This window comes from Chlorocebus sabaeus, chromosome 18 (genome assembly GCF_047675955.1).
Source record: "Chlorocebus sabaeus isolate Y175 chromosome 18, mChlSab1.0.hap1, whole genome shotgun sequence".
Classification (NCBI taxonomy): Eukaryota; Metazoa; Chordata; class Mammalia; order Primates; family Cercopithecidae; genus Chlorocebus; species Chlorocebus sabaeus.
In genome coordinates, this window is record NC_132921.1 from 68,404,451 (window position 1) to 68,429,039 (window position 24,589).

The window sequence follows — 24,589 nt, forward strand, 5'->3', positions numbered from 1 at the left end:
GGAGTGGCTCACAGATGCCGAGTTAATGCTTTGGTAACTACATTTAGGGTCCTGTGCTTCTTGGTTATAAGGAACCACAGGGACCCCCGTTTGGTTTCCGAGTCTCTTCCAGAAGGAGGGATATCCAGTCATCAAATGAAGCAGGGGCCAGGGCTTCAAGGGTCTGTGACACCTGTAAAAAATAAACTTCTCCTGCCAGGCTAAATTCCTGGGGCCAATTTACTGTCATCCCCAAGACTTCAGGGGGCCCCAGCAACTTGCCCTACTGGAGTTTACGTTGTAAAATGATATAAAGAAGGGAACCTAAATTATCTTTTCCATAAGATAGCCATGACCTAACCCGTATCTTTCCCCTAGTCTTTCATCTTTTCTGCACGTTTGAAATGCTAACTTTATGAGAAGTAAAACCGCCAGATTTGCAGATGTCTGTCTCTATGGTTTGTTTTTGAAATCTGTTAGAGTAGGTTCCCCCTCATCAAAGTCTGCATTAGAATTTCCTTTGGCCCTTCTTAGAAACTTTTTCTTCCAGATAAACATAGAAAAAGGCTAGGACTACCCCTTAAAAAATCTTGTTATGACTTTATTAAGAATTTCATTGAATTTAAAGATTATTGTTGGAGAGAGAATTCACATCTCAAAACATTAAGTCTTCCCATTGAGGAATAATAATTGTGTTTTTCCATTTATTTATGCCTTCTATCCTTCAGTGAGGTTTCATAATTTATTCCTTTAAGTCTTACACGCATTTTCACACATGCTAGTTTGCATTGGTATTTAAATCGTAAGATTTTTAATGAGATATCTGATATAAGGAAAGTAGGTTGTTTTGTTTCTTATAACAGTGTCTCCTTTAGCTTCCTTCTTGAAGCTTTTCTACTGCTAAAAATTTTTATTTAATTTTATGATTTTTCTCAGAAATCATCTGCATATACTGAAAATTTTACTGACTCAATATGTAAGATAATTACTCATCTCATTTTTTTCCCTTAGAGGACTGACCACAATCACTTATAACGTTGATTAATAATTATGAGGATCATTTGATAAGTTCTGCATTTTTCTTATGAATTCTTCTAATGTTTCATCATTAAGGAGAGTATTTATTCTAGGGTTCTGAGCCTTATAAATATTTTAATCAGGAATGGAGTTTGAATTATATCAAATGATTTTCCAATATCTGTTAAGATGAATGTATTGTTTTCCTTCTTTAATCAATTAATTTAGGAAATTACATTGATAGGTTTTTCTTATATTGAACTATAATTATATTTCATTTCTTAGATGAACCCAATTTATTGTGTTATGTTATTCTTTTTTTTTTTTTTTTTTAGACGGAGTCTCACTCTGTCACCCAGGCTGGAGTACAGTGGCACAATCTCAGCTCACTGCAAGCTCCGCCTCCCGGGTTCACGCCATTCTCCTGCCTCAGCTTCCTGAGTAGCTGTGACTACAGGCGCCCGCCACCACACCCAGCTAATTTTTTTTTGTATTTTTAGTAGAGATGAGGTTTCACCATGTTAGCCAGGATGGTCTCGATCTCCTGACCTCGTAATCTGCCTGCTTCGGCCTCCCAAAATGCTGGGATTACAGGTGTGAGCCATCGCACATGTAGAATTTGATTCACTACCATTTTAGTATTTTAACTCCGTTCTAGTAAATGGGATTAGTCTATACATACAATTTATTAAAATTTGTTTACAGGGTTATTCTAATCTTTGTACAAATATGTTGAAAACTCTGGGTTCTTTTCAGTACCTTGGAGTCATTTACTGAACTATGATAAAAACATATATAAATCTACACATATTTATAATTTATATATATTTCTGATATATTTAATAATTTGTTTATGAAACCTCCAAAGCCTGGTATTGTAGGCATAAAGCTTTGTTTAATTTTTTTTTTTTTTTTTTTTGATGGAGTTTTGCTCTTGTCACCCAGGCTGGAGTGCAATGGCGCGATCTCGGCACACTGCAACCTCCGCCTCCTGGGTTCAAGCGATTGTCCTTCCTCAGCCTCCTGAGCAGCTGGGATTACAGGTGCCCGCCACCACGACCGGCTAATTTTTTTGTATTTTTAGTAGAGACAGGGTTTCACCATGTTTGTCAGACTGGTCTTGAACTCCTGACCTCAGATGATCCACCCGCCTCGGCCTCCCAAAGTGCTGGGATTACAGGCGTGAGCTGCTGCGCCCGGCTTATTTTTATTTTATTTTATTTTATCTTTTTGAGACGGAGTCTTGCTCTGTCACCCAGTCTGGAGTGCAGTGGTGCGATCTTGGCTCACTGCAACCTCTGCCTCCTGGATTCAAACCATTTTCCTGCCTTGGCCTCCCAAGTAGCTGGGACTACAGGCGCATGCCACCATGCATGGCTAATTTTTGTGTTTTTAGTAGAGACTGGGTTTCATCATATTAGCCAGGCTGGTCTCAAACTCCTGACCTCGTGATCCACCTGCCTTGGCCTCCCAAAGTGCTGGAATTACAGGTGTGAGCCACCACACTGGGCCTGTTTAATTTTTTAATGGATGTAATTTAAGGGTTAGGTTATTTTCTATCCCAATTTGTATGAAGAATTTTGGTAATGTATATTTGCTTTAGCAAGATACACAATTTATTTCGAATTTCAAGGTATGTTATAAATTTGTGTGTGTGTGTATACACACACATATACATGCACACACATATACAAATGTTTATTTACATTATAATTTTTAAATTATCTGTGATGGTAAATATTATTCATTTTTGTTTCTAAAATGTGTGTGTTATGTCTTAATCAGACTGTAAATAGTTGCCCATATCAGCAATATATTTTAAATTAATAAATGTTATTGTTACTTATTTATTTATTTTTGAGAGAAAGTCTTGCTCTATTACCCAGGCTGGAGTGCAGTGGCGTGATCATGGCTCACTGCAGCCTTGAACAACTGGGTTCAAGCTGTCTGCCTATTTCCGCTTCCCCAGTAACTGGGGTTACAGGTGTGCACCACCATGCCCAGCTAAATTTTTTTTTTTTTAGGTAGAGATGAGGTCTTGCTATATTGCCCAGGCAGAACTTTATTTTTTAGAGCAGTTTAGGTTCACAGCAAAATTGAGTAGAAAAGTATAGCGATTTCCCCTATCTCACCATTCCTATGTATGCCTAATCTTTCCAGCAGCAATATTTTTAAAGAAATAACTAACTTTATTTAATTGTGCCTATTTTTTCCTATTGCAGTAATTTATTTAAACCTTATTTTTTTTTACATTCTGTCTTGGCTCTACTTGGGTAATTTTTTCTCATCTCTTAGAGTATGAAGATATTTCACTTAATTTTAGTCATTTGCATTAAAGTTAAGAATCTCTGAATAATACTTTGGCTATTCTCATGGATATTTGGTATTTAATATTCTCATTGTCTTGATATTTAGGTAATAATTTCAGATGTGAATTATATTTTAATTCAAGATATCATCAGAATACCTTTAAATTCATGTTGAATAGATTTTGCAAGTGTTTAAAATGTATTGCATATTTGTCAGTGAATGTGGCTTCCTTAAGTTGGTCTCTGGGGAATTTGACAGTGTTTGCTAGTTGTGGATTTGTCCGTTCTGATCTTGGTTGCAGAACAAGAAGATGAGGAGCCTTACTGTCTTTACTGAATCAACCACAGGTGACTTTAGTACATGGCGTCATATAGCACAGAAACTCAAACCATGAGCAAAAACCAAACCGCCAGTCAGAGATATCAGAAACATATTTTGAGTCAATGAAATTTTAAGTAGTGAACAGAGCATTGAAAATGTTTTGTATAATCTTTATTGAATATGGAGGACATACCAGATAACGTTAGTCAAAGTCTAGTTATAAGAGAAAACTATAGCAAATAGTACCAGGCTCCTACAATTTAAAATTAAACATGATAACCCCTCATACTCTACTTTCCGGTCCTAGCTTGGTGTAACTAGGGCAGCAGAGCAACTTCCAGCAGAGGGAAAGCACCCATTGTGATTCTGTCACTTTCCTTAGCAGTGAAAGCCCTGGCGAGAAACACATGTGGTTGAGCACGTTAGGGAAACGGTGAGCTCAGTTGAGAACAAGCTAGGAAGGTTGCTTTAAATGGGGGTGGTCTTTATATTTAAAATACATTAAAATCACTAGTACAAATAGAAAAATAATGCTAGTTGTAATATGATCCTTAATGAGGAACGAATGTTTTAAAATAATGTATGTCAAACATCTAGCCTTCCTGCTCAATCTACATCCCAACTCAGGTACCATTTACTGGCTGCCACTGTTCCTTCATCTCCACCATGAATCATTCTCCTGCAGTAACACAAGGATGCACATGTGTTTGTCTTGTTCTGTTTTGTTTCTAACCCTGAGGATTCTAAGTCTCAACTCCTTGACCTGGCTTTCAAAACCTTCCATAATTTGCACTGAGTCTTCTGATTAATTTATTTCTTGTGTTTTTCTAATACCATGACTCGACTCCTGGTACCCCAGTCTCTTCATGATCCCCAGTGCTGAAATGCTTCAGATATTTCCATGCCTGAAATTTCTGCTTCCATCTCTGTCTGGCCTGAGTGCTTCTGCCTGTCTCCTCTGCCTTTGAAGTCCTTTTCATTATTCCTTAAGTTCCAACTCAAGTCCAACCACCTCATCAGTGGAAACCTTCTGGGCAGCACCTCTTCCTTCTCAGTCGTTCTCCAATAACATTTGCGGCTGGGATTACAGAAATTAGTTCTTAACAGTGGCTTGATTGTCTTTTCCTAATGCTTTGTAAGTGTTACTCTGTTCTTCTCATTGTAAGTAGCTCAAGAGCAGGGATTATGACTCGAATTTCTGCTTCCACCAAGAAAGTCCCACAACGATTTACATTACAAAGAGCAGGCACTCATTCAGTACAATTAACTGGCTACCGGCCAGTTAAACCGTCAGAGAAAATTAAGAAAATGACATTCCGTAGGTTTAAGTATCCCAAACCATCCGTTTCGAGGCCTAAATAAATAAAAAAGTCTTACCAATTTTCAAAAGAGTCTTCTCGCCCATAGGTAAGTTATTTCAAAGTCTGAGAAAGCATTTCTTTGTTAGAAAACTTAAGGAAAGAGAAAAGTTGTCCACATCTCTTTAAGGATTTGAGTGTGTGGGTAATCTTTATTCCGTAATGTTACTTGTAGGGCCACCAAAGATCTGCCAGACAATGAACCTGCATGACCCTAGACCTTTTTTCAGTTTGTCATTCTTCCACCAATTATAGTAATTGGGCATCTGTGTTTTAATAATTGGGCACCTATTCATATGCCATTTACACAATTATAATTGTATCAACTTTTTTGAAATAAAATAGGAATAAAAGGAGATCATGAGGCTCAGAATTCAAGACTCTTTTGTGCAACTTGTAGTATCTGATAAAAGACCTTTCATGAAGCAGGTGTTCAATTATTGCTAAATAAATACAAGGATTTAAAAAAATCAGGCTCTAGGGGAAAACATTTTATGTGTGAATAGCATATAAAATATTCTTGATGGAGTAGCAGATTTCACTATCACATATTCACAGATAACTCCCATATTAAAATTTATAAGATTTACATGTAAATTGTTTTGATAGGATTTGTGTGTAAATTTTTACTGATACCCATCCAGACATAGGCAGTAGCTTGCTTCACAGGCCTTTACAAGGACAGATACTCAACTTGTGATCATCCTGCAGAGGAGTTCAGTGCTCTGGCAGGATTTCAATTTAAAAAGTATGAAATTAATTAAGAGGGGAAATTGAATTACAAAAAATACCTAATATTTTGTTAGTTACTATCACTCTGTATTTTGCTGCAAGGGAATTAATATGTTAATGTTATATTAACATAATATAATTAATATAAGTAAGACAGAAATGCATGAAGATTCATTAACAAATGATATTATAATTATCAAATTATGTGACATCAGGCCTCATAATTTCTACATCTTAGCAAAGGTATAAGCAGCAAATACTTAAGAGCTGGGAAAGCCCAGTTATATGGACCTTACATTGTTCCCTTTTGTGAAACCTGTGTAAGCTCACACATCCAAACTGAATGCAGAAACAGGAAATCAGATGCAGGCCCTTTATGAAACCAAGAATGGCTTTTTTTTGTGAAAATAACTGTTGTATACTGCAGAACATAAGTCAGGCTGAAATGTGGGGTGGACTGTATTTATGGTAAAATGTTTTGTATTCATCTTCCTTTGCTTGGCAGGCTATACTTGAGACCATTCCAGATCTCCCAGTTCATTCCAATGGATCACCAGAGCTGGGACAGCCAGTGCAGAACGCAGTCAGTGGTGAGTGGTGTGCCTCCCATTGAACTTCAGCTGTGTCTTCTTGCTTTTGTTCTGGCACTCAGTACAGTTAGCAGTGAATTTCTAAAAGCAAAGTGTAAGTGTGCTTTTCTCCTTGTTGTGATTCTGTCACTTCTAGCACTCACTCCTCCCACCCAACTCCGAACACCCCATTGTGTCACACAAGACAAAATTAACTAAGCCAGATTGGAAGCAGAATCTTTTCCTCCTTCACGACCACCTCATCATGTAGAAACTCCTCCTGTGGGTAGTGTCTTTGCTTTAACGGCTCTTTCTCGAGTGATGTGGTCTGATCCACCGTTTCAGGCAGGCCAGGAAGTAGGCCTCTTCTGAGGATCTCTATTTACTGCTCAGGCATACGCAGCACCAGAGCAGCCTGCCCTGACAGGGCTGCCGGGGAAGCTTTTATCTGGACCTCTTCCACTTGAGAGGCGGGCTCCCTAGATGGGCTCCGTATGGAATCTCAGATCCTCCTTGTATGAAAGAGGCCCCTTTTGGCCATACTTTTGTGACTTCTCAGTTTTTCCCAAAATATGTGCATTCTTTTTGTAAATAATGGAGCCTATACTTCTTTCAGCGTTGGCTTCAAAAATCAAAGATGTTGAGGTGATGAGAATGTTCTAAAATTGATCATGGTGGTGGTCGTACCACTCTGTGAATATGCTGAAAACCGTTGGCAGGTGTACTTTAAATGGGTGAATTGAATGGCATGTGAAGTGTATCTCAATAAGGCTGATAAGAAAAAATAAAAATAAAAAAAGAAGGGACTTGCCAGACATTCGTATTCTACATCATTCTATTTGTTGCCATACTGTGACTTAGTTGAAATCATGCCACTAAAAGCTAGCCGTCTACGTGGAGTGGTCCTGTGGTTCGGAGCATTGGCCTGTTTAATTGCTGCTCTCCAAAGAGTCTCTTCATAGATGCGTAGGTAGTTAGAGTTCTATTTGTTTATCTTCCTCTGTTTTGAATGCAAGCCCCTGTATAACAAGAGAACATCATAGCTCTCCCTTTGCCATTTTATTTTATTTTATGTTATGTTATTTTTTTGAAACAAGAGTTTCGCTCTTGTCACTCAGGCTGGAGTGCAGTGGTGTAATCTCAGCCCACTGTAGCCTCTGCCTGCCGAGTTCAAGTGATTCTCCTGCCTCAGCCTCTCGAGTAACTGGAATTACAGGTGCCTACCACCATGCCTGGCTAATTTTTGTAATTTTAGTAGAGACGGGGTTTCTCCATGTTGGCCAGGCTGTTCTCAAATTCCTGACCTCAGGTGATCTGCCCACCTCGGCCTCCCAAAGTGCTGGGATTGTAGGCGTGAGTCACCGTGCCTGGTGTCCCCTTGCTGTTTTCTAAGTTCTCGCTGTGGTCATTTATTATTGTGTTTTTAATTAGCATCACTATTCAGAATTTTTATATCTGTTGACTTACAAATTTCTCCACCTAATTTTAATGTAAAATTAACTAAGTTTTCTTTAATTCTGCCTTTTGTTCCTTTTGTTATACTTGGTAGTCCCCTAGTCAGTGCCTACAGCAGAGGGCAAAAGAGAATGAGTTCTTTTTATAATAAAATAATTACTCACTTTGCATGTGAACAGTTTTGCCAGGCAGTGAAACCAGATGACAAGCTGAAATCTGAATCAGAAATCAGGTTAGGATTGCTCAAATGATTTATGGAGTCACTTGTTTTTGCTCAATAAATCTTTTGTCTTAATTTTCTAATTAGCTTGAGAAAAACGTTTTTAAGGGGTACTACTTATCACCCATTCAGCTTTTTCTCAATGTATGTCATATGGGATCAGATAACCAATATTAAATAACAAATTCCGATTCATTCACCTACACAGATTTAGCCATGAAATACAAATGGAATTTGAACAAACCTTAGGAGGCAGATATTCCATAGGTGAGGGGAGAAACAAGAGGAGTCAAAGTAGAGAGGAATTCTAGCAGATTCCACCCTTTCTTCCTCTGCTTCAAGCTTCTGCTTACCCATAACAGTGACACTGGGTCTAGATGAGCTTACTTTTAATATCATAAGAATATATATAAATACCCCATTTTGGACTTTCTTTTAATAATCTTCAGCAACTTTCATGAGACGTGCAAATCTAAAATTTTTAAAAATCAGATTAAATTGTTTGGGCAATGATGATAAAAATATGTCCATGTGGAGGTCTGTGATGTGACATTATTGTTTAACTGAATTCCTCGGGGTGAGTCTGCTGCTTTTCCTTGCATATAAACACTATAACATGCTTGTGGATTCACCTGTAAATATTTTGAATTTATTTTACAGCAAATAGTATTGATTGATTAAATGGCATATTAAATAGTCTATATTCTTTGTTTTGTCTTTAGATGATGATTATCTAGAAAAGAACATTCCACCAGAGGCTGAAGAGCTGTCATTTGAAGTGTCTTATTCAGAAATGGTTACAGAGGCTCTAAAAAGAAATAAACTTAAGAAATCAGAGATTAAGAAAGAAGACTATGTTTTAACTGTAAGCAAAACCTTTCATGATTATTCCAGGAACTTCCTGTGACTTCACAGGACAAAACTAAGATTTCTTTTTTTAAATATCTCTGTGTGTGCACAAGGGGTTTTGGGAGGCCAGGCCTCACACTGTTCATACTACCATTTCGGGTGTTATTTGGGCACCACTGGTTGTGTAGTGCACAGCCTACCCGGCTGTACCCGGCATTCCTGTGTTGAGGAAAAGTTGTGAGACCGCAGGCTTGAATACCATTTTACAAATGAAATAGGATTCTACCTGGCTTGTGAGCTTTCTTGCACTTTACATTCTTACTTTACTTATACATCAATGCAGACCCTACCTTTACACATGTGTGCCTCTATAAGCCACGTGTCAGAAGAGGGGACTGCAGAAAGTCACAGTCATAAGAGGAAGTGAGAGCTCACGGAACAGACAGTAAAAACACATCAAAACCAATTCAAGAACTTCTATTATTACACGATGGGCAAAGAGAGCTATATACTTTGTTACCCCAAAGTCTAATTATTTGTATCCAGAATGTTATATCCAGGACGCCTAATAGAGAACTATGTAACGTTGGTCTATTTGCCATTCAACTAATGCATGTGTGAGAAGTTTATCATGTGGAATCCTGAATATTCTGCGCTGATTAGGATTGGAGGTGTGATGAGCAGGGCCCAGGCAGTTTCAGAGCTAAAAAGATGAGTCATCCAGAAACAGACTTTTTGTACCAGGTAACTTGAACTGTTCCCAAGCCACCATCCCATGACAGAGAAGAGGAAGAAGAGGGAAGAACTCTTGGACTCACTGAGTGCCTTCTACAGGCATGACACTGAACTAGGTATTCTATTAATAATGTAAGGTGGACCCTGGTGACTATTCCTATTTTACAGCTGAGGAAACTGAGGCCCAGAAAGGCTGAGTAACATGTCCAAAGCCCGCAGCTAGTGGGAAGCAGAAATAGGATTTGAAACTAAGTGTGTCCTACTTCAAAACCCTTCCTCATCCCTAAGCAGTCTCCAGGTTAGAGGGCAACGTGTGGTGGTCTAGGGAAAAGAGAGAAGCCTGCAGGACTCTGGTTTCGGGGGAGCCCTTCCTTATCTTAAAGAGAGGCACCCAAGAGAGGACTGGCCTCAGCATCTCCTCATCAAAGCCAGCTCCTTCTGAGGTTTGGCTCTTCCCATGAAGAACTTTGCATAGGATTTAGCACATAGTAGTTGGTCAATAAATGATTGCAATTTTTGTTTCTATTGTTGTTATGTATTACTGATATATGAGGACTTAGCCTCAAAAAGAAGGTAAACTAGCTAAGCATTTAATAGCACAAGGCATGCCCAAACCACATCCTACATTTTATTTTTAAATACTTGAGGTTCCAAGGAGTAATTATTGAATGACTAAAGGAATGAATGAATGGGTAGATTCTTTGACTACCCCAAGGAAGCTCCAATTTGGGAAACTGCTTTGGAAAATGTGAACTTAAAGCTTTATAATTTAAATTTAAGTGTTTATAATTTTATCTATGGGTTTGGTTTTTTTGTTGTTGTTGTTTACTTCAGCGTTTTTTTCAATACCACTCTTTCTGAGGGCAAAGTGAACCTGTGGGTATTACATAAGAACAATCTTTGCTTCTAAAAGGTCTTGCTGCTTACATTCATCACAATATTTCCGGATTGTTGGAGGATTTGCTGCTGTTGTTGTTTTAGTGTCTTTTGTTTCTTAGTGTGAAAATGGAGAATATGTCAGTCTCATTGTCTTCAAAATCATAGTAGGATTATTTGCACTTTCTCTGTATTTTGCTTTTTTAAGAATTTGGAATCATTTAAATTTAATTTTTATGGTAGAATAGCTGTTGTCTCAGCAAGCATATATAATCAGTTTAAACTGGGAGTTTCGTAAAGTGTGCAGTATGGGATAGATAAACCTTGATTTAAAGATTGACTGTCCAAGAAGGAAAAAAAAACACGTTTGGAGCTCTCCTGGGATATGCCTAGGTGTGTTTCCTGGTATGTGTGTGTCACATGTAATTCCAATTAAGGGCATGGTGTGTGCATTCCATGTGGTGCCTGACATATATGTTGTTTGACTATATCGGGTATTCCTTGTAAAGAAGGCAGTCCTCGCAGTTGCGATGGCAATGTTATCATATACTTTAGACGGCTGTTTTGCTTCTAATTAGCATAGTGGTAATCTGCAAATGTTCTAAACCACATATTCATATTTCTAGGATGCAGCATGCTCCTTAGAGATGTTTTGCAAAGAACATGTTCTACTGCATAGATTTAGAGCGTCCAGGTGGCATTTGAGTGAAGGTATCATAATTTTCCTTTACCAGAAAAAATAAATACCTTCACTGTGTGTTTTAGAAATTTATTGTTCAGAAAACCAGATTTGGCTTAACTGAAGCAGGAGATCTGTCTGCTGAAGACATGAAGAAAATCCGCCATCTCTCTCTGATTGAATTGACTGCCTTTTTTGATGCCTTTGGAATTCAACTGAAAAGAAACAAAACAGAGAAAGTAAAAGGACGAGGTAACTAGGAAGACTGATTGCTTCTGGCTTTAACACTTTGACACAGTGGAATAAGATAATGCTTTTCTGATTCTTTTTTCTTTCTCCCTTTACTGTCTCACAATGAAGACAATGGGATTTTTGGAGTTCCGCTTACAGTCCTCCTGGACAGTGACCGAAAGAAAGACCCTGGAGTGAAAGTTCCCCTGGTATTACAAAAAGTGAGTAGCAGGCAAATGCAAGGGGAATTCACGGAGCCTCATGCTTATGATTTTTTACTTTGTAAACCCACAAATAAATTTTCTTTTAGATTTAAAGACACTGTCGCCCTATTAGGACCCAGGCCCCTGGTGATTTTCAGCTTTATTCCATGAACCGTGTAACAGCCCATGGCTCCTGGACAAGTTGGCCTTGCTGCATTCTTTTGGAGCCTGTTACATTTCGTTTGCTCATAACACATCAGGTGATGGACACACATAATCTGACTCAGGGCACAAACAGTTACATTTTTTTCCAATATTTTTTCAAATGTTATTTGCACATATGAATGTGTTTGTGTATTTGATTATTCTGTCTAGATAAAGATGACCATTAATTATCACCATGCATATATAAACCATACAAATATTTGCTGAGATATAGCATAGGCTGGGTTTTAAAAATATGTATATGTGTAATCATTTTATCAATTTTCCAAACCAAGTTTAATAAAATCTAAAAGCCAGCATGTTCCGGTCATTTTCCTGTGTGTCTGGTCAGATAGAATACAGTTAGACAAAGAGAATAATTTGGGTGGAAGGAGGTTTTGAAAGTGGAATTATCTGAACTATAAAATGCTAATGTCTCTGACTATTGCTGCTGAATACCTGATTTACTTTTAAGTCATGTTGTTTTATAGCCAACAATTTACACTGGTTTTTACCTAAGTGTGCATTTATTCAACAGTGACATCCAGTGGCACAATTAAAACTCCTAGTCCTTAACACAAATCTTGTTGAATTTTAAATCAAGTTTTTAAATGATAAAAATGATAAATACTGTCTAAGGAAGCATATACTTACCTGACACTGATAATCATACATCACTTGTTTAACTTCCTCTATTTTGTTACCAGTGCCTCAAAATGAGATAATTCTCAAGTCAGGTGACTGATTGGCTGGAGATAGGAGCCAGGAAGATGGCACCCAGATGGCCAGAGGATGCAAGCAACACCTTTGGACACACGGGCCCTCTGTGGGTGACTTCCCTAGGCAGGGCTGTGCCAGTGCTGTTTATATAATGTCATGTCTAGTCAGCACAGAGCAGCCCAACGAGGCTGGTGTTACCATTGCCCTTTTACTGATGAGGCAACTGAGGGATAGGAGAGTGAGATAACTTACCCAGGACACACAGTCAGCAAGAGGCGGAGTGGGAACAGGAGCAGAGCGTATAGCAAAGTCCAGAGTCCATGGGGACGCTGAGATTTTCTTTCCTTCATTGAGTTAAAACCAGCATTTTGTCCTGTGTGTGAAGGACAGAGTTTAAAATATTCATCAAAATCAAAGACAATTCAGCACATGAGTTTATAATACTGTGTAGGTACAAAAATCTAGCTTAGAACTTAGCAAATAGAAAGTACTCAATAAGTGCTAGTTGAACTAAATCTGGATTTAAATCATATTCGCAACATGTTAGTTGTTATTACTACTGGATGTTAAGTGTTCCTTGCTACAACACCTCAAGATAGTACTCTCCCGCTCCTACAAGAGAGGCTTTTCTTACAGACGTGTTTCTTCTTCCTAAATATCTATTTGTCTCCGTACCTAAAAGAATTACCTTAGTTCCAGGCACCACCACCATCATTTCTTGAAAGGAAAATAGCAGAGACGCTGGATCCCCTTCTTACTGGGTGAACTTGGCCAAGTTATTATCCTTTCCAGAGATGCACTGTGAGCTGCTTTATTACAGCGAATAGAACTGTTTTCCTTAGACTCCTTAGCAGTAGAATAGGGGTAACGAGAGTACCTACCTCATAGGGTTATTGTGAGGATTAGATGCGTTAATGTAGGTAAAGGACTGAGAATAGGATCTTACACATAATCAGTGCACAGTACATGGTAGTGTTTATTACTTTTTTAACACCCATCACCATCCTTAGAACTCGTGAAAGCTATTAATCTTTACCCCGTCTAAACTCCTTGATCAGACTTCTAGAATTCCTACCGTTTCTTAGTCAGAGTGATTGCAACCAATGACAGTAGATTTAGAATCTCTTGTTACTGATCAGTCTGCAGAAAGAGTTATAGTAATCAGATCTTAAAAATGGTTAAGAGGCATATGTAATTTTAGAGTGGTTAAGACCACAAATGAGTCGGTGCCATTACTTACAAGGTTGATCTCGGGAAAGTTGTGTAACTACTATAAATCTCTACTTTCTCATTTGCATGTTGGAGGATAATGTTGGCAGCATAGGATGGTTATGAACATTTAACAGCATTCAAGCGTCAGGCACATATATGCTTGGTCACTTACTGATTCGTGTCATCATTGTTATTGTTTTATATGTTTATGATCACAGAGGCACTTAATTCTTGTAATATATCATTGCTTTCTAGTTTTTTGAGAAAGTTGAGGAATCAGGTCTGGAATCTGAAGGAATTTTTCGACTTTCAGGATGTACTGCTAAAGTCAAGGTACTGAACATTTTGTCTCTTCCTAGGTAGAGTTCTAAGCTAGCTAGACCCCGTTCACATAAGCATCGGGTATCTAGTCTTTGTTGTTGTTTATTAGATTATCACTTGGTCCTTCCTAGTATTCCTTGGTACCTGTGGTAACATGTTTGTTCCAGAGTGTTTTCATGATCCAGAATTTTAAAAATCAAGACAGAAACATTAAAAAACCAAAAACAACAATGAAATAGCACATCAATTCACCATAAAAAAACTGCTGCTTGCCTTTAGTTTGGAAAAGTTGAAACGTCTCACCACTGTTTTGGAGGTTAAACACCTTAGTTTGTTGTGTTCCTCTCAGCCATGGAATTCACTAAGCCAATGTTATATGAGCCTTTATTTCCATCATTCGTTGGTTTAAACATTCCTTGGCTTTCCCTTTAGTGAAAGCTCTTACAGGAATTTGTAGCAGTGGCTATATAACCACTAGAATACTCACTCAGCAGTTCCAAAACCCAGTTCCACTTACGGTAATGTTAACATCCACATCTAAAACCAGCTGTTCAGTGTGGATCTTGTTCCTTTGCTTTCTTACTTCCATGAGGTGGCCAACTCTACAGTACAATAACGCAAAGAATTGTTAGAAAAGAAAAGCTTTTCTCATAAAAATCCACCAAAATATCCCACTGTGTCTGCGGTAGGCATCCACCATGGAGAGCTCCTTCCTGCAGTTGGATCACTCCCTGGCTTGCAAATGTGAAAACCTGAGCAGTTTTAAAAGATGGATCCCTGAGCAAACAGTCTCGGGGCAGGGGAAAACAAATGTGGTAATGTTTATCAAAAAGACATTTGTAGAGGCAAAACAGCATCTCTTCATTAATTCATTTTGGTACATGCTTTGGGAAATTCTATTTGTATCAGTCTCACAGTTTTTATATAGAAGTGTGATGAGAGGTTTTTCTAAGTGGAAACTGAGAATAGATAGGCTGTGTCTATTGGATCCTCCAGAAAGCAGATGCTGAGATGGGTGAGGAGCAGAGGAGGGTCATGGCAGTACTGCTTCTGCAGGATGAAAGGGGCAGGAATCTGGATTGGCTGGGGTGAGGCTCCGACCACGGTGCAGGTCTGACAGTTCCTAATCGTGGAGGAGCTGTGTGCTGGGCAGAATGGGCCAGGCCCTAGTACCCGTGCCTCCCTCCATGGTGGCCTGGGGCTTCCTGCAGAAAATATGGCTGAGCCACATCTGGAAGGGGCCTGCAGCTGGGAGAGTCTGCTACCTGAGCTTTTGCACATGAGGGCGAGGTCTTCCGTGAAGGGAGGTCAGAGCAGGGCACAGGACTCCGGGCTCCGGGCATGTTGAGGGGCTACGACTTCCCTGAGAGTGGAGCTGGCTGAATGCTGGCACAAGTTCTTGTGGAAGGCAGGGAGAAGCCCAGCGGCTCCTTAAGGTTTATGCTTTCTAAGTTGAATCTGCTTTTTGTCTCCATTTCTCGTGTGTTTGGTTCCTACATACTCTTCTAAACAGATGTATCCTACATGTAAGGATGAAAACCGCTACTTATTTTGGTTAAATCTTTGGTTATATCTGCAGAGTCAGAGAACCAAAATGAAAGAAAGAAATTTCCTAAACAGAAACATATTCCATCTCTTGAAACCTCTGTCCATAATTGGGAAACTATTTGCATATATTCTTCCTGGTTCCTCTGTGTGTGTGTGTGTGTGTATGTGTGTGTGCGCGCGCACGCGCGTGAACACACGCATGCATGGGTGTATAACATGCATAATGGATATGATTTAAATGTCTTGTTTCTAAATCACCAAAAGGACAAAACATTACAGGGCATTTCTTATGTGCACAAAGTTTAACGTCATAGCAGCAGTTACCTTTCTTTGTCTAATCTTCCACTGAAAAATGCTTCTCAAAGGCTGATCATTCCTTCAGAATGTTCTTGTAGGCACATGCATTCCTGGACCACATATAGGTCAAAGTCTTTTTTCTCCCCAGGTTTATGTAGTTTCAGCCTATTTATTCTATCACTTATTAGTGGAAAATGTAATCCAGATGTTTTCATGGTCTGAGCCCCAGGAAGGCCAATGTGAAAGAAATCTGGGCAAGTGAACAGAAACCGGGAAACACTGCAGTTAGAAAGACATTGAAACGTGATGCGTTAAAGGGCTCTTTATTCCTCTCCTTCATTCAAGCTTTTTATTTAAGCTACCTCCTTTTTTGTAATTCATCCATTGAACTACTAAAAACTCCATTATAATTATCCTCGAATGGAACCACGTCGATGATTCCAGCCCTGTGGTCCGCTAGTGTATCATTACTGTGAACGGTCTGGCCTGGCTTTGTGCTTTAAATGCTTGGGGAGGCTGACAGAGAAGCAGCCCTGGGAGGAAGCTGCTGGTTTTAGCCAAACAGGGAACACGCAGCTGCGGAGCCAAGTCCCAGACTTGAGGCCTCAGCTCATTTGGAACCAATTTAATGCTTTGGTTGGTGTTTGCAATGATTTTCTTTCAAAAATGACAGAAATTTGAGCCAAACACCGGGGAATATATTTTATGGAAAGAGACAGACTGACATGCGAGTTTTTCTTTTTTGACTAGTTCAAATCATTCCAAGGCTGTTCTAAATGTTTTATAATTACCTCACCTGGCTTATTTAGGCTGGTCATTTGCATTTGTATAAAACTACCTCCAAAATAGAGTCAGGTTGCATTTTTGCTGAAGGGAGTTTTAATGACAAGACTTATCATCCTTGCCTAGTGCTCTCAGTAACAGGGGTCAGAAAAACAGGGCTTCGGAACCTCTAAGTGCTCCCTGTCTTTGGCAAGGTAAACTCACACCTGGTTGATGTGGTTTCACATTGGGACCACCATAGATAGGTCAGCTCTGTTCAGAACCAAAAAACAGACATTCTTTTTCTCAGCGTTGCTTTATAGCAGCCATCCAGACAAGATGACGCGGTATTATTCCCTAAACAGTCACACCGCATACGTGTGGGGTTCCCATAGTAATGACACTGCAGGTTAGAAGAGACCTGAGAGTGGGGGAGGGGCAAGCAGTCAGTGCGGCGTTTACTGGGAGCCGTCCGCAGGACCTGCCACTTGTTTTGATCTTGGGAATGTCGTTTTAATGTTCCATTGTACATTGAGAAGCTTGAAGCACAGACTATACCCTAGTCAGTTGCAGAGTCAGGATAAAAGCCTAAAGGATCTGGTTGTAGCACCTGCCCTTGACCCAGGTGCCCTGTTGCCCCTTAGGTGACCGGGCACTAGTCATAGGTTAGGATGGCCACATTCGTGATTCAGATAGATTCCTTTGGCAGAGGTATGTGGAAAATGAATTTGAATTCTTCTCCTCTCGCTGGTGCTTCCTGTGCACTTGGAAAACAATGTCCCCTTTGCTTTACTGCAGTGGTAACAGGCGATTGATGGGAAATGCTTACTCCTCCTCCTGTATTTTTCCTATTAACAACACTGCCATCTGCCCATTACAAATCAGATGGAAATCATCTTGGAAAATCATCTCTGATGATGATTTCTCCCTCTGAGTCTCATATTCAATCCATCACTGATTCTTGAGAATTTTCCCTCCTGGGCATTTCTTAAAATGCCTCCTCTCCTTTCTATCCTACAACTGTTTATCCAGATTAGTCCTTAGTTATCCATCCCTGGAAGTGGTGCCGTGGCCTGATAACTGGGTTCTTTGCCTGTCACTTGCTTCCACCCACCTGACCTGTGCCAAGCTCCACGCTCCCCCAAATCATTTTCCCATCTGGCTGTCAGAAAAGATAAATTTACCCTTGCCGTTCCTGTGCTTAGAGATGTTCCAGTCTGCCTCATTGCCTACAGGGTGAAGGCTAGTCCCCTTAGCACTGGCGCTGGCTGCTCTCCAGCCTCATTCCTTGCCCTAGATGTGCCAGCAAGGCTGAATGAACTGGAGTTCCGTAGACACACTGGATCTGCTGGCATTTGTATCACTGCTTGAGCAGGATCCCCTTCGATTTCCTCTCCCCTGTAGTCCTCAAGACTTGGCCCTAGCAGCGTTTGACTCCTCTCTTTCCTGGCTACATAGCACCAATGCATGACTTTCTTACAGCATGTGCACTCTGAATTCGTAATATCAGCTCATGAAATAGTCCCACCCACTAGATTACAGGACACCGAAAGGCAAAGAATGGATCTCATACATCCTCCTCTTTTCAGAGCCCACTCTATCTCTTTCATTCTAGAAAGAACTTTATATTTATGCTTAAGATTTTGTAAAGTGTATTTATCACCAAAGGGTTTCTTGATTAGCTGAAGTATTCCTGTAAGATTGAAAGCTTCTCCAGGACAAGAAGAAAATCTCCTTTTGATATTATCAGTAGAGGTTAGAGGGTGCATCATAATCACGTGTATCTCTGTAAGAAACTTGTGCTGCCAGGGACCTCCAGTTTGCAGGCTCTGGGAGCCAAGAGAGTGATTATGTCTGGCTGGTTAATGAGCTGATCCTTATTAGGAAAAGGTCAGATGTGCACACTGACTCTGGCTGTGCATGCTCAAGGCCAGAAGAATTAGGCTTCTCATGAGAATAAAGCAGAGGTCTTAAAGAAACAGAGCTTTTAGAGTTCCCTTTCTAAGTATCCTTTCTGGAGCAGTTAGTGTCAGCTGGGAGACTGACTATAACTGCTGACATTATAGGTAAACCTTGTAGTTCAAAGGAGCAGTAAAAAATGAGTTTGCCTTTGAAAAGAAACATGAAGCCTGAGTGGCATTGATAATCAGATGAATTAATAATGTAAAATTTGTAAGCCAAGTAGAACTTACGGAGGCTTAGAGATTTTTTTAACAGTGTTTGCACAGTATTCCAGACCTTACGAAGGATTGGGCAAGCCTGTGGAAGACATGTGTCTGTCTTGGAATAAAACTTTGCTGTCACTGCTCCAGGAAGATGTCATAGGTTTGCGTGTTGCAGTGAGGTCAGAGTTACTTTATTGGGATATTTCTCATTGTGTATGTGAACTGGCTAAGAGGCAAACCTTCTTGATCTAATTTAGAAATAGAAGAGAGGATAGCAGGAGGCAATTATGAAACAGGGGGAACGGAGACTTTGTCAGAATCTAACAGTGTATTTATCATGTGGGAATAGTGGTGTTCTGCCAAAACCACAGAAATGAAACTGTGATCAGAGTAGAGAACTTCTATATTTGTGTAGAATTAGAAAATTATTTCAAGATTAACATTATCTTTTAAATATTTTAGAAAATTGTTTTTAAAAATGCATCCTCACATAGCTATTTCCCTTAATCCTGTTGAAAAAAATTACTCTTAGTAGACATTACCTTACCAGTCTGTTTACAAAAATATATAAGAACAGTTTTGGAAGGGGAAAATGGGGTCACGTGGTAAAAACGCATTGAATATTGACTGTTTTCCTTGATTTACAGCAATACCGTGAAGAACTTGATGCCAAGTTTAATGCTGATAAATTTAAATGGGACAAAATGTGCCATAGAGAAGCTGCAGTAATGTTGAAAGCATTTTTCAGAGAACTACCCACCTCTCTCTTCCCTGTGGAATACATACCTGCCTTCATCAGTCTAATGGAAAGTAGGTGGAAGATGTCAAATGTGAATACGCTAAGATATAAGGTCAATAAAGTGAGAGCAGAAGAGAGATGCTGAATCAAATGTGCTCATGTATAGATTTGCTGTGTCCTGACAGTGCTTGGTGGAATATTAAGTTTGATGGCAAACAGTCACTTACTTATATACTTATATACTTAAGCCTGGTTTAGAGGGTTTTATAATCATTAAAAGGCAGAGGGGTTTGCAGAAAGACCAGGCTCTTAAGATTTGGATTCCTGTGCAACCATCTGTTAGCCATGCAATCAAACCTTCTGAGACTCAGTTACTACATCGGTAAATTACAGATCATAATTACTTGTCAGGGTAGCCATGGATATTGAATGAAGTCATTTAGAAAACAGCCTGGTGTGTGGTAATGCATCAAAAAATAGGACATCACTCCGTTTCTTAAATCTGAGGTCCTAGGTCTGATGATGCAGTATGCAATAAATACTTCACAGAAGATAATTTGTCTCTGAAAATTACAAAGTCACATCACGTTTCTGAAAATTACAAAGTCATATAGATTAGGCCTTTAAGTGAAATATGTGGGCAAAACCACAAAAATTATAAAGTGTGTGTCGTAATTGACAGGAATCATTTGGCATGGTTTGAGCATAAAGGTTGAATATTGTGGAGGATGTAACAAGAGAAAAGTTTGGAAAAGTAGAATGGGGGTACATAGTGGGGGCTTTAATTGTTAACCTGGGGAGTTCAGGGGTCAGAAGTCTAAATATGTATGAGCATGCTAAGTAAATGTTGATTCTACATGGACCGAAAAGGTCTGTGTGCAAACTGAGAGGACACACCCCATCTAGAGACACTGACCACTGCTTGGTTCTCGATAATGGTTGCTGTGCCAGACTGAGAGCCAAATCCAGGCTTTAATGGGAAAACCTAATTTGAGAATGTCAGCCACTAATTTTTTTTGTTTGTTTGAGACAGAGTCTTGCACTGTTACCTAGGCTGGAGTGCAGTGGTGCAATCTTGGCTCATTGCAACCTCCGCCCCCTGGATTCAAGTGATTCTCCTGCCTCAGCCTCCCAAGTAGCTGGGATTACAGGTGTGCGCCACCACACCTGGCTGATTTTTGTATTTTTAGTAGAGATGGGGTTTTGCCATGTTGGCCAGGCTCGTCTCAAACTCCTAGCCTCAAGTGATCTCCCCACCTCGCCCTCCAAAGTGCTGGGATTATAGGCATGAGCCACCATACCTGGCCCAGCCACTAATTTAAATTTTAAAATGTTGTGTGGACTTAACAGGTGATGTCTGTATCTGCGAGTTTACAATCTTCTGCAGTTTGGCCAGAACTACAAAATCATTAAAATTACAATGAAAGAAAATAATAGATCCTAAGTTGTATGACAAAATCTGTCCTAAAATATATGTAGGTTCTAAATCTTTGAATGTTTTAACTAAACCAGATTCATAAAATAATCTTTTGTGTCTTAAAGAGAATAAGGCAGGCAAGGCAGTTGTTTTCTAAGCTTTAATTCACATGCTGTCCATGACTAGTATCTCTTTTCTTTGTAAGCTTACTGTTTTTATTTTATGAGGAAAAACTTGCTAAGAGGGAAGAGCTACTAATTTCCTTCATTCATGTTTATTTCAGATATTGTATTTTTTCAGTTCTAGAATTTTCACCTGGTGCTTTTAAAATACTTTGTTTTTCTGTTGACATGACCTATCTCTTCATGCATTAGAATCATATTTTCCTTCACAGCATTGAGTACAGGTACAATAGCTGCTTCAGAATTGGCAGCAGGCGCGGTGGCTCACGCCTGTAATCCCAGCACTTTGGGAGGCCGAGGTGGGCGGATCACAAGGTCAGGAGATCGAGACTATCCTGGCTAACATGGTGAAACCCCATCTCTACTAAAACTATAAGAAATTAGCAGGGCATGGTGGCAAGTGCCTGTAGTCCCAGCTACTCCGGAGGCTGAGGCAGGAGAATGGTGTGAACCCAGGAGGCGGAGCTTGCAGTGAGCCGAGATCGCACCACTGCACTCCAGCCTGGGTGACAGAGCAAGACTCTTGTCTCAAAAAAAAAAAAAAAAAAAAATCTTGTTGGCTAGTTCCAACACCTGGGATATCTCAGGGTTGATCTCTGTCTTCTCTAAGAGTAGGTTACACTTTCCTGTTACTTTGTACGTCAAGTAAGTTTAAAGCTTATTCCGAACATTATGAATATAGTGTTTGGAGACCATGGATTCTGAAGTATTTCTGCAAAGAATGTTGTTTGGTTTCTTTTTCTATTGTTGCTCTTTGAAGCAGGCAGTTTGCTTGGCTGGACTCAAATTGTCAGTGGTCTTTTGGGCAGGAGTTCGATTCTCCGTTCAGTTGTTCAATCCTTCGCCGTGTTACCCCACACACATGGTTTGTGGCTCAGCCAGAGATTTGGGTGAAGTTTATATCAGAATTAGGGTCTTCCATCTCTGGATCACTCATTTGTTTTTGTTTTTTTGGTATTTTGAATTATGTAAGGAGGATTCAAACCTCTAATTCCAGATCTGTTCAGAGAATCATATTTAAGAAGGGTATATGAATATATTAATTTTCATCTTCCAAAATATTCAATCCTTATGTTCAAACCATGCCAAATGATTCCCTGTCAGTTACAAAACATACTTTATAGTTTTTGTGCTTTTACCCAAATACTTCACTTAAGATCTAATCTGTATGACTTTGTAATTTTCAGAAATGTTGTGTGACGTTGTACTTTTCAGAGACAAATTACCTTCTGTGTAGTGTTTACTGCATGCTGTATCATTATTGCTGCCTATCTGACTGCAGCCAGTACATTTCACTGAAGGGAGAGGTTCTGAGAAATATCCTGAAAGGGTTCACAAAGGAGTCCACATTCCTTCGTATAACTTTGAAAGTGAAAAATACTATATTGCAGGTGGTTGATTTGATACCAGCGAACCCTGCAGGAAGCCCAGAGTTCTGGCCTGCTACCAGCAGGAAATAATGGCCTTTTTGCCACCTAAGTAAGCTCTAGTTGTAACAAGATTTTCTGAAGGGGAGGACTGTGAACAAGTGCATGTGTGTGTGTTTAAGCTGTGCCTCTCAATACCGTCAGATGGAGCTCAGAGAACACAGAGCCTTTCCCACTAATACTACTTTCTCTTTTCAAACTTGACCCCAACCTTGACTGTAAAATTAAGGACTAGTAGTTCATCAATCAAGCCTCAGATGCTTTCATTACTTGCTTAGTAACTTTCTGGGGAAATAACGACCTCAGGAAAGGGAATACTCGTGGCTGGGATGTATTAAATGAATTAACTACAAAACTGTTAACCACAAAACAGTGTTTCCTAAGTAAAATGAAAATGGAATATTTGCAAAACTAAACTTAAAAGAGCTTCATAATTTCTCTGAAATTAATGGACACACAGTGGTCCCAAGCCTGTATCTGCGTATCTTGGTTTTTACCCCCAGAGGTTTTTGTTTTGTTTTGTTTTTTTTAATTGCGTTGGAAGATTAGAGACCGTTCTCAGCCTGCAGTTTATGCACTAACATAATGTCTTATCTGCCCCTAAATGCTTTGCACTGAGACTTGCTCTTAAAGTTTCTATTATTCAGGCAAGCTCACATCAATGTGTATTTACTGTTTTCAGTAACATCCTGGACCTGTGTCATTATAAATTTGATACAAGTATCTACAAATCCACACGTGGATTTTTCTTCAACAATATGATCCTCCCTCTCTCCCCATATGACTTGGTTGTATACACTTGTCATCTACCCCTGAACTCTAGCACACACAGCTCTGGTAACCTAGTAGCTTGTCACAAGTGTTTCCACTGCTGTACAGCTCAGTTAACTTCACCGGCAGCTGACTGCCTTCCAGCCACTGAATAGAAACAGATAGATTTTTCCTTCAACTTGAGAACTCCCCAGAGATTCCTGAACATAATGCTTTCCTCCAGGAACTCCCCACCAAGACACCATTTTGAAGAGAATACAGAGGGACAAGGAAAGCCTAGATTCTCTGGTGTATTCTAAATTTTCAGCACAGCTGGTTGTGGATTATCCAGCTGTGGATGGAATCCCAGAGTATAAATGCCAACCCTCTGGCGCCATCTTGTGTCATTATTGAGGAAGAAAACACTCAACAATCTCCAAAGATCCAACTACAGTCGTCACCTTCCCTAAGCGTCCATGAAAGCTCTAGAATAAGTGTCATAGATCATTAAAAAAAAAAAAGAGCAAACATGTAGAAAGATAACTGTATACAGGTACTGATTTAAGCACTCTACCTATATTAACTCATTTAATCCTCATAACAGCCTGTGAGGTAGGTACAATGACTATTCCTATTTTACAGATAATCAAGTAGATACGGCAGGGATTAAATAACCTGCCCCAGGTCACACAGCGACTAAATAGTAGACCAGGATTGGAACCTGGTTCTAAATCTGTGTTCCTAATACTTACACTTTTCTGCCTCATTATATGGAAGCAAGGTGTTTTTCTCTTGTATTGAGCTTTACTTCTATTTATAGTATTAAAGGAAGGGAAGGTCTACGAAAGTACTTTGAAAGGGAAGTGCTATCCAACTCCAGAATTATTCTGAGGATCTCGTTGGCCACCTGCCTCAACAATGGCATGGTGGGATGGGAAAAGGAACTTGATGGACGGAGGCACCTGTCCAAGTGAAGAAATTTACATTGCTGGGCACAAAACCTGAGTCTTTACCACCAAAAGCTGTCAGGAGCCCTCCTGTGCCAGCAGATGCTAGCAAGAAATGCTGTCGGGATGCATCAGGGTTATTTAAAATGTATGCCTATTTCTGTTTTCTTGTTAGGAGGGCCTCACGTCAAAGTACAGTTTCAAGCCTTACACCTCATGGTCATGGCGCTGCCTGATGCCAACAGGGATACAGCTGAGGTACGTCGTGTCCACCTAACGGCTTGTCAGGGGGCTCTTACTGCTCAGAGCATGTGGCTCATATAGGAAAATGAAAATGGAGATGACAACTCACTGAGCCACCCGA

General features: G+C 39.7%; 1 protein-coding gene across 5 annotated transcripts in view; it reads left to right on the forward strand.

Annotated features, from left to right (window-relative positions):
• The window catches only part of ARHGAP28 (Rho GTPase activating protein 28), a 195,121-nt gene that overhangs the window by 143,357 nt on the left and 27,175 nt on the right, over positions 1-24,589 (forward strand). For 4 of the 5 annotated variants that reach the window (XM_007974605.3, XM_007974608.3, XM_007974612.3 and 1 more), the window contains 7 exons: positions 6,223-6,307; positions 8,684-8,826; positions 11,187-11,352; positions 11,461-11,552; positions 13,926-14,003; positions 19,411-19,573; positions 24,401-24,483. In XM_007974605.3, the coding sequence (XP_007972796.1) occupies positions 6,223-6,307; positions 8,684-8,826; positions 11,187-11,352; positions 11,461-11,552; positions 13,926-14,003; positions 19,411-19,573; positions 24,401-24,483 (810 nt within the window). The remainder of the gene's footprint in view (positions 1-6,222; positions 6,308-8,683; positions 8,827-11,186; positions 11,353-11,460; positions 11,553-13,925; positions 14,004-19,410; positions 19,574-24,400; positions 24,484-24,589) is intronic. The other variant, XM_007974607.3, reaches the window with a different exon arrangement.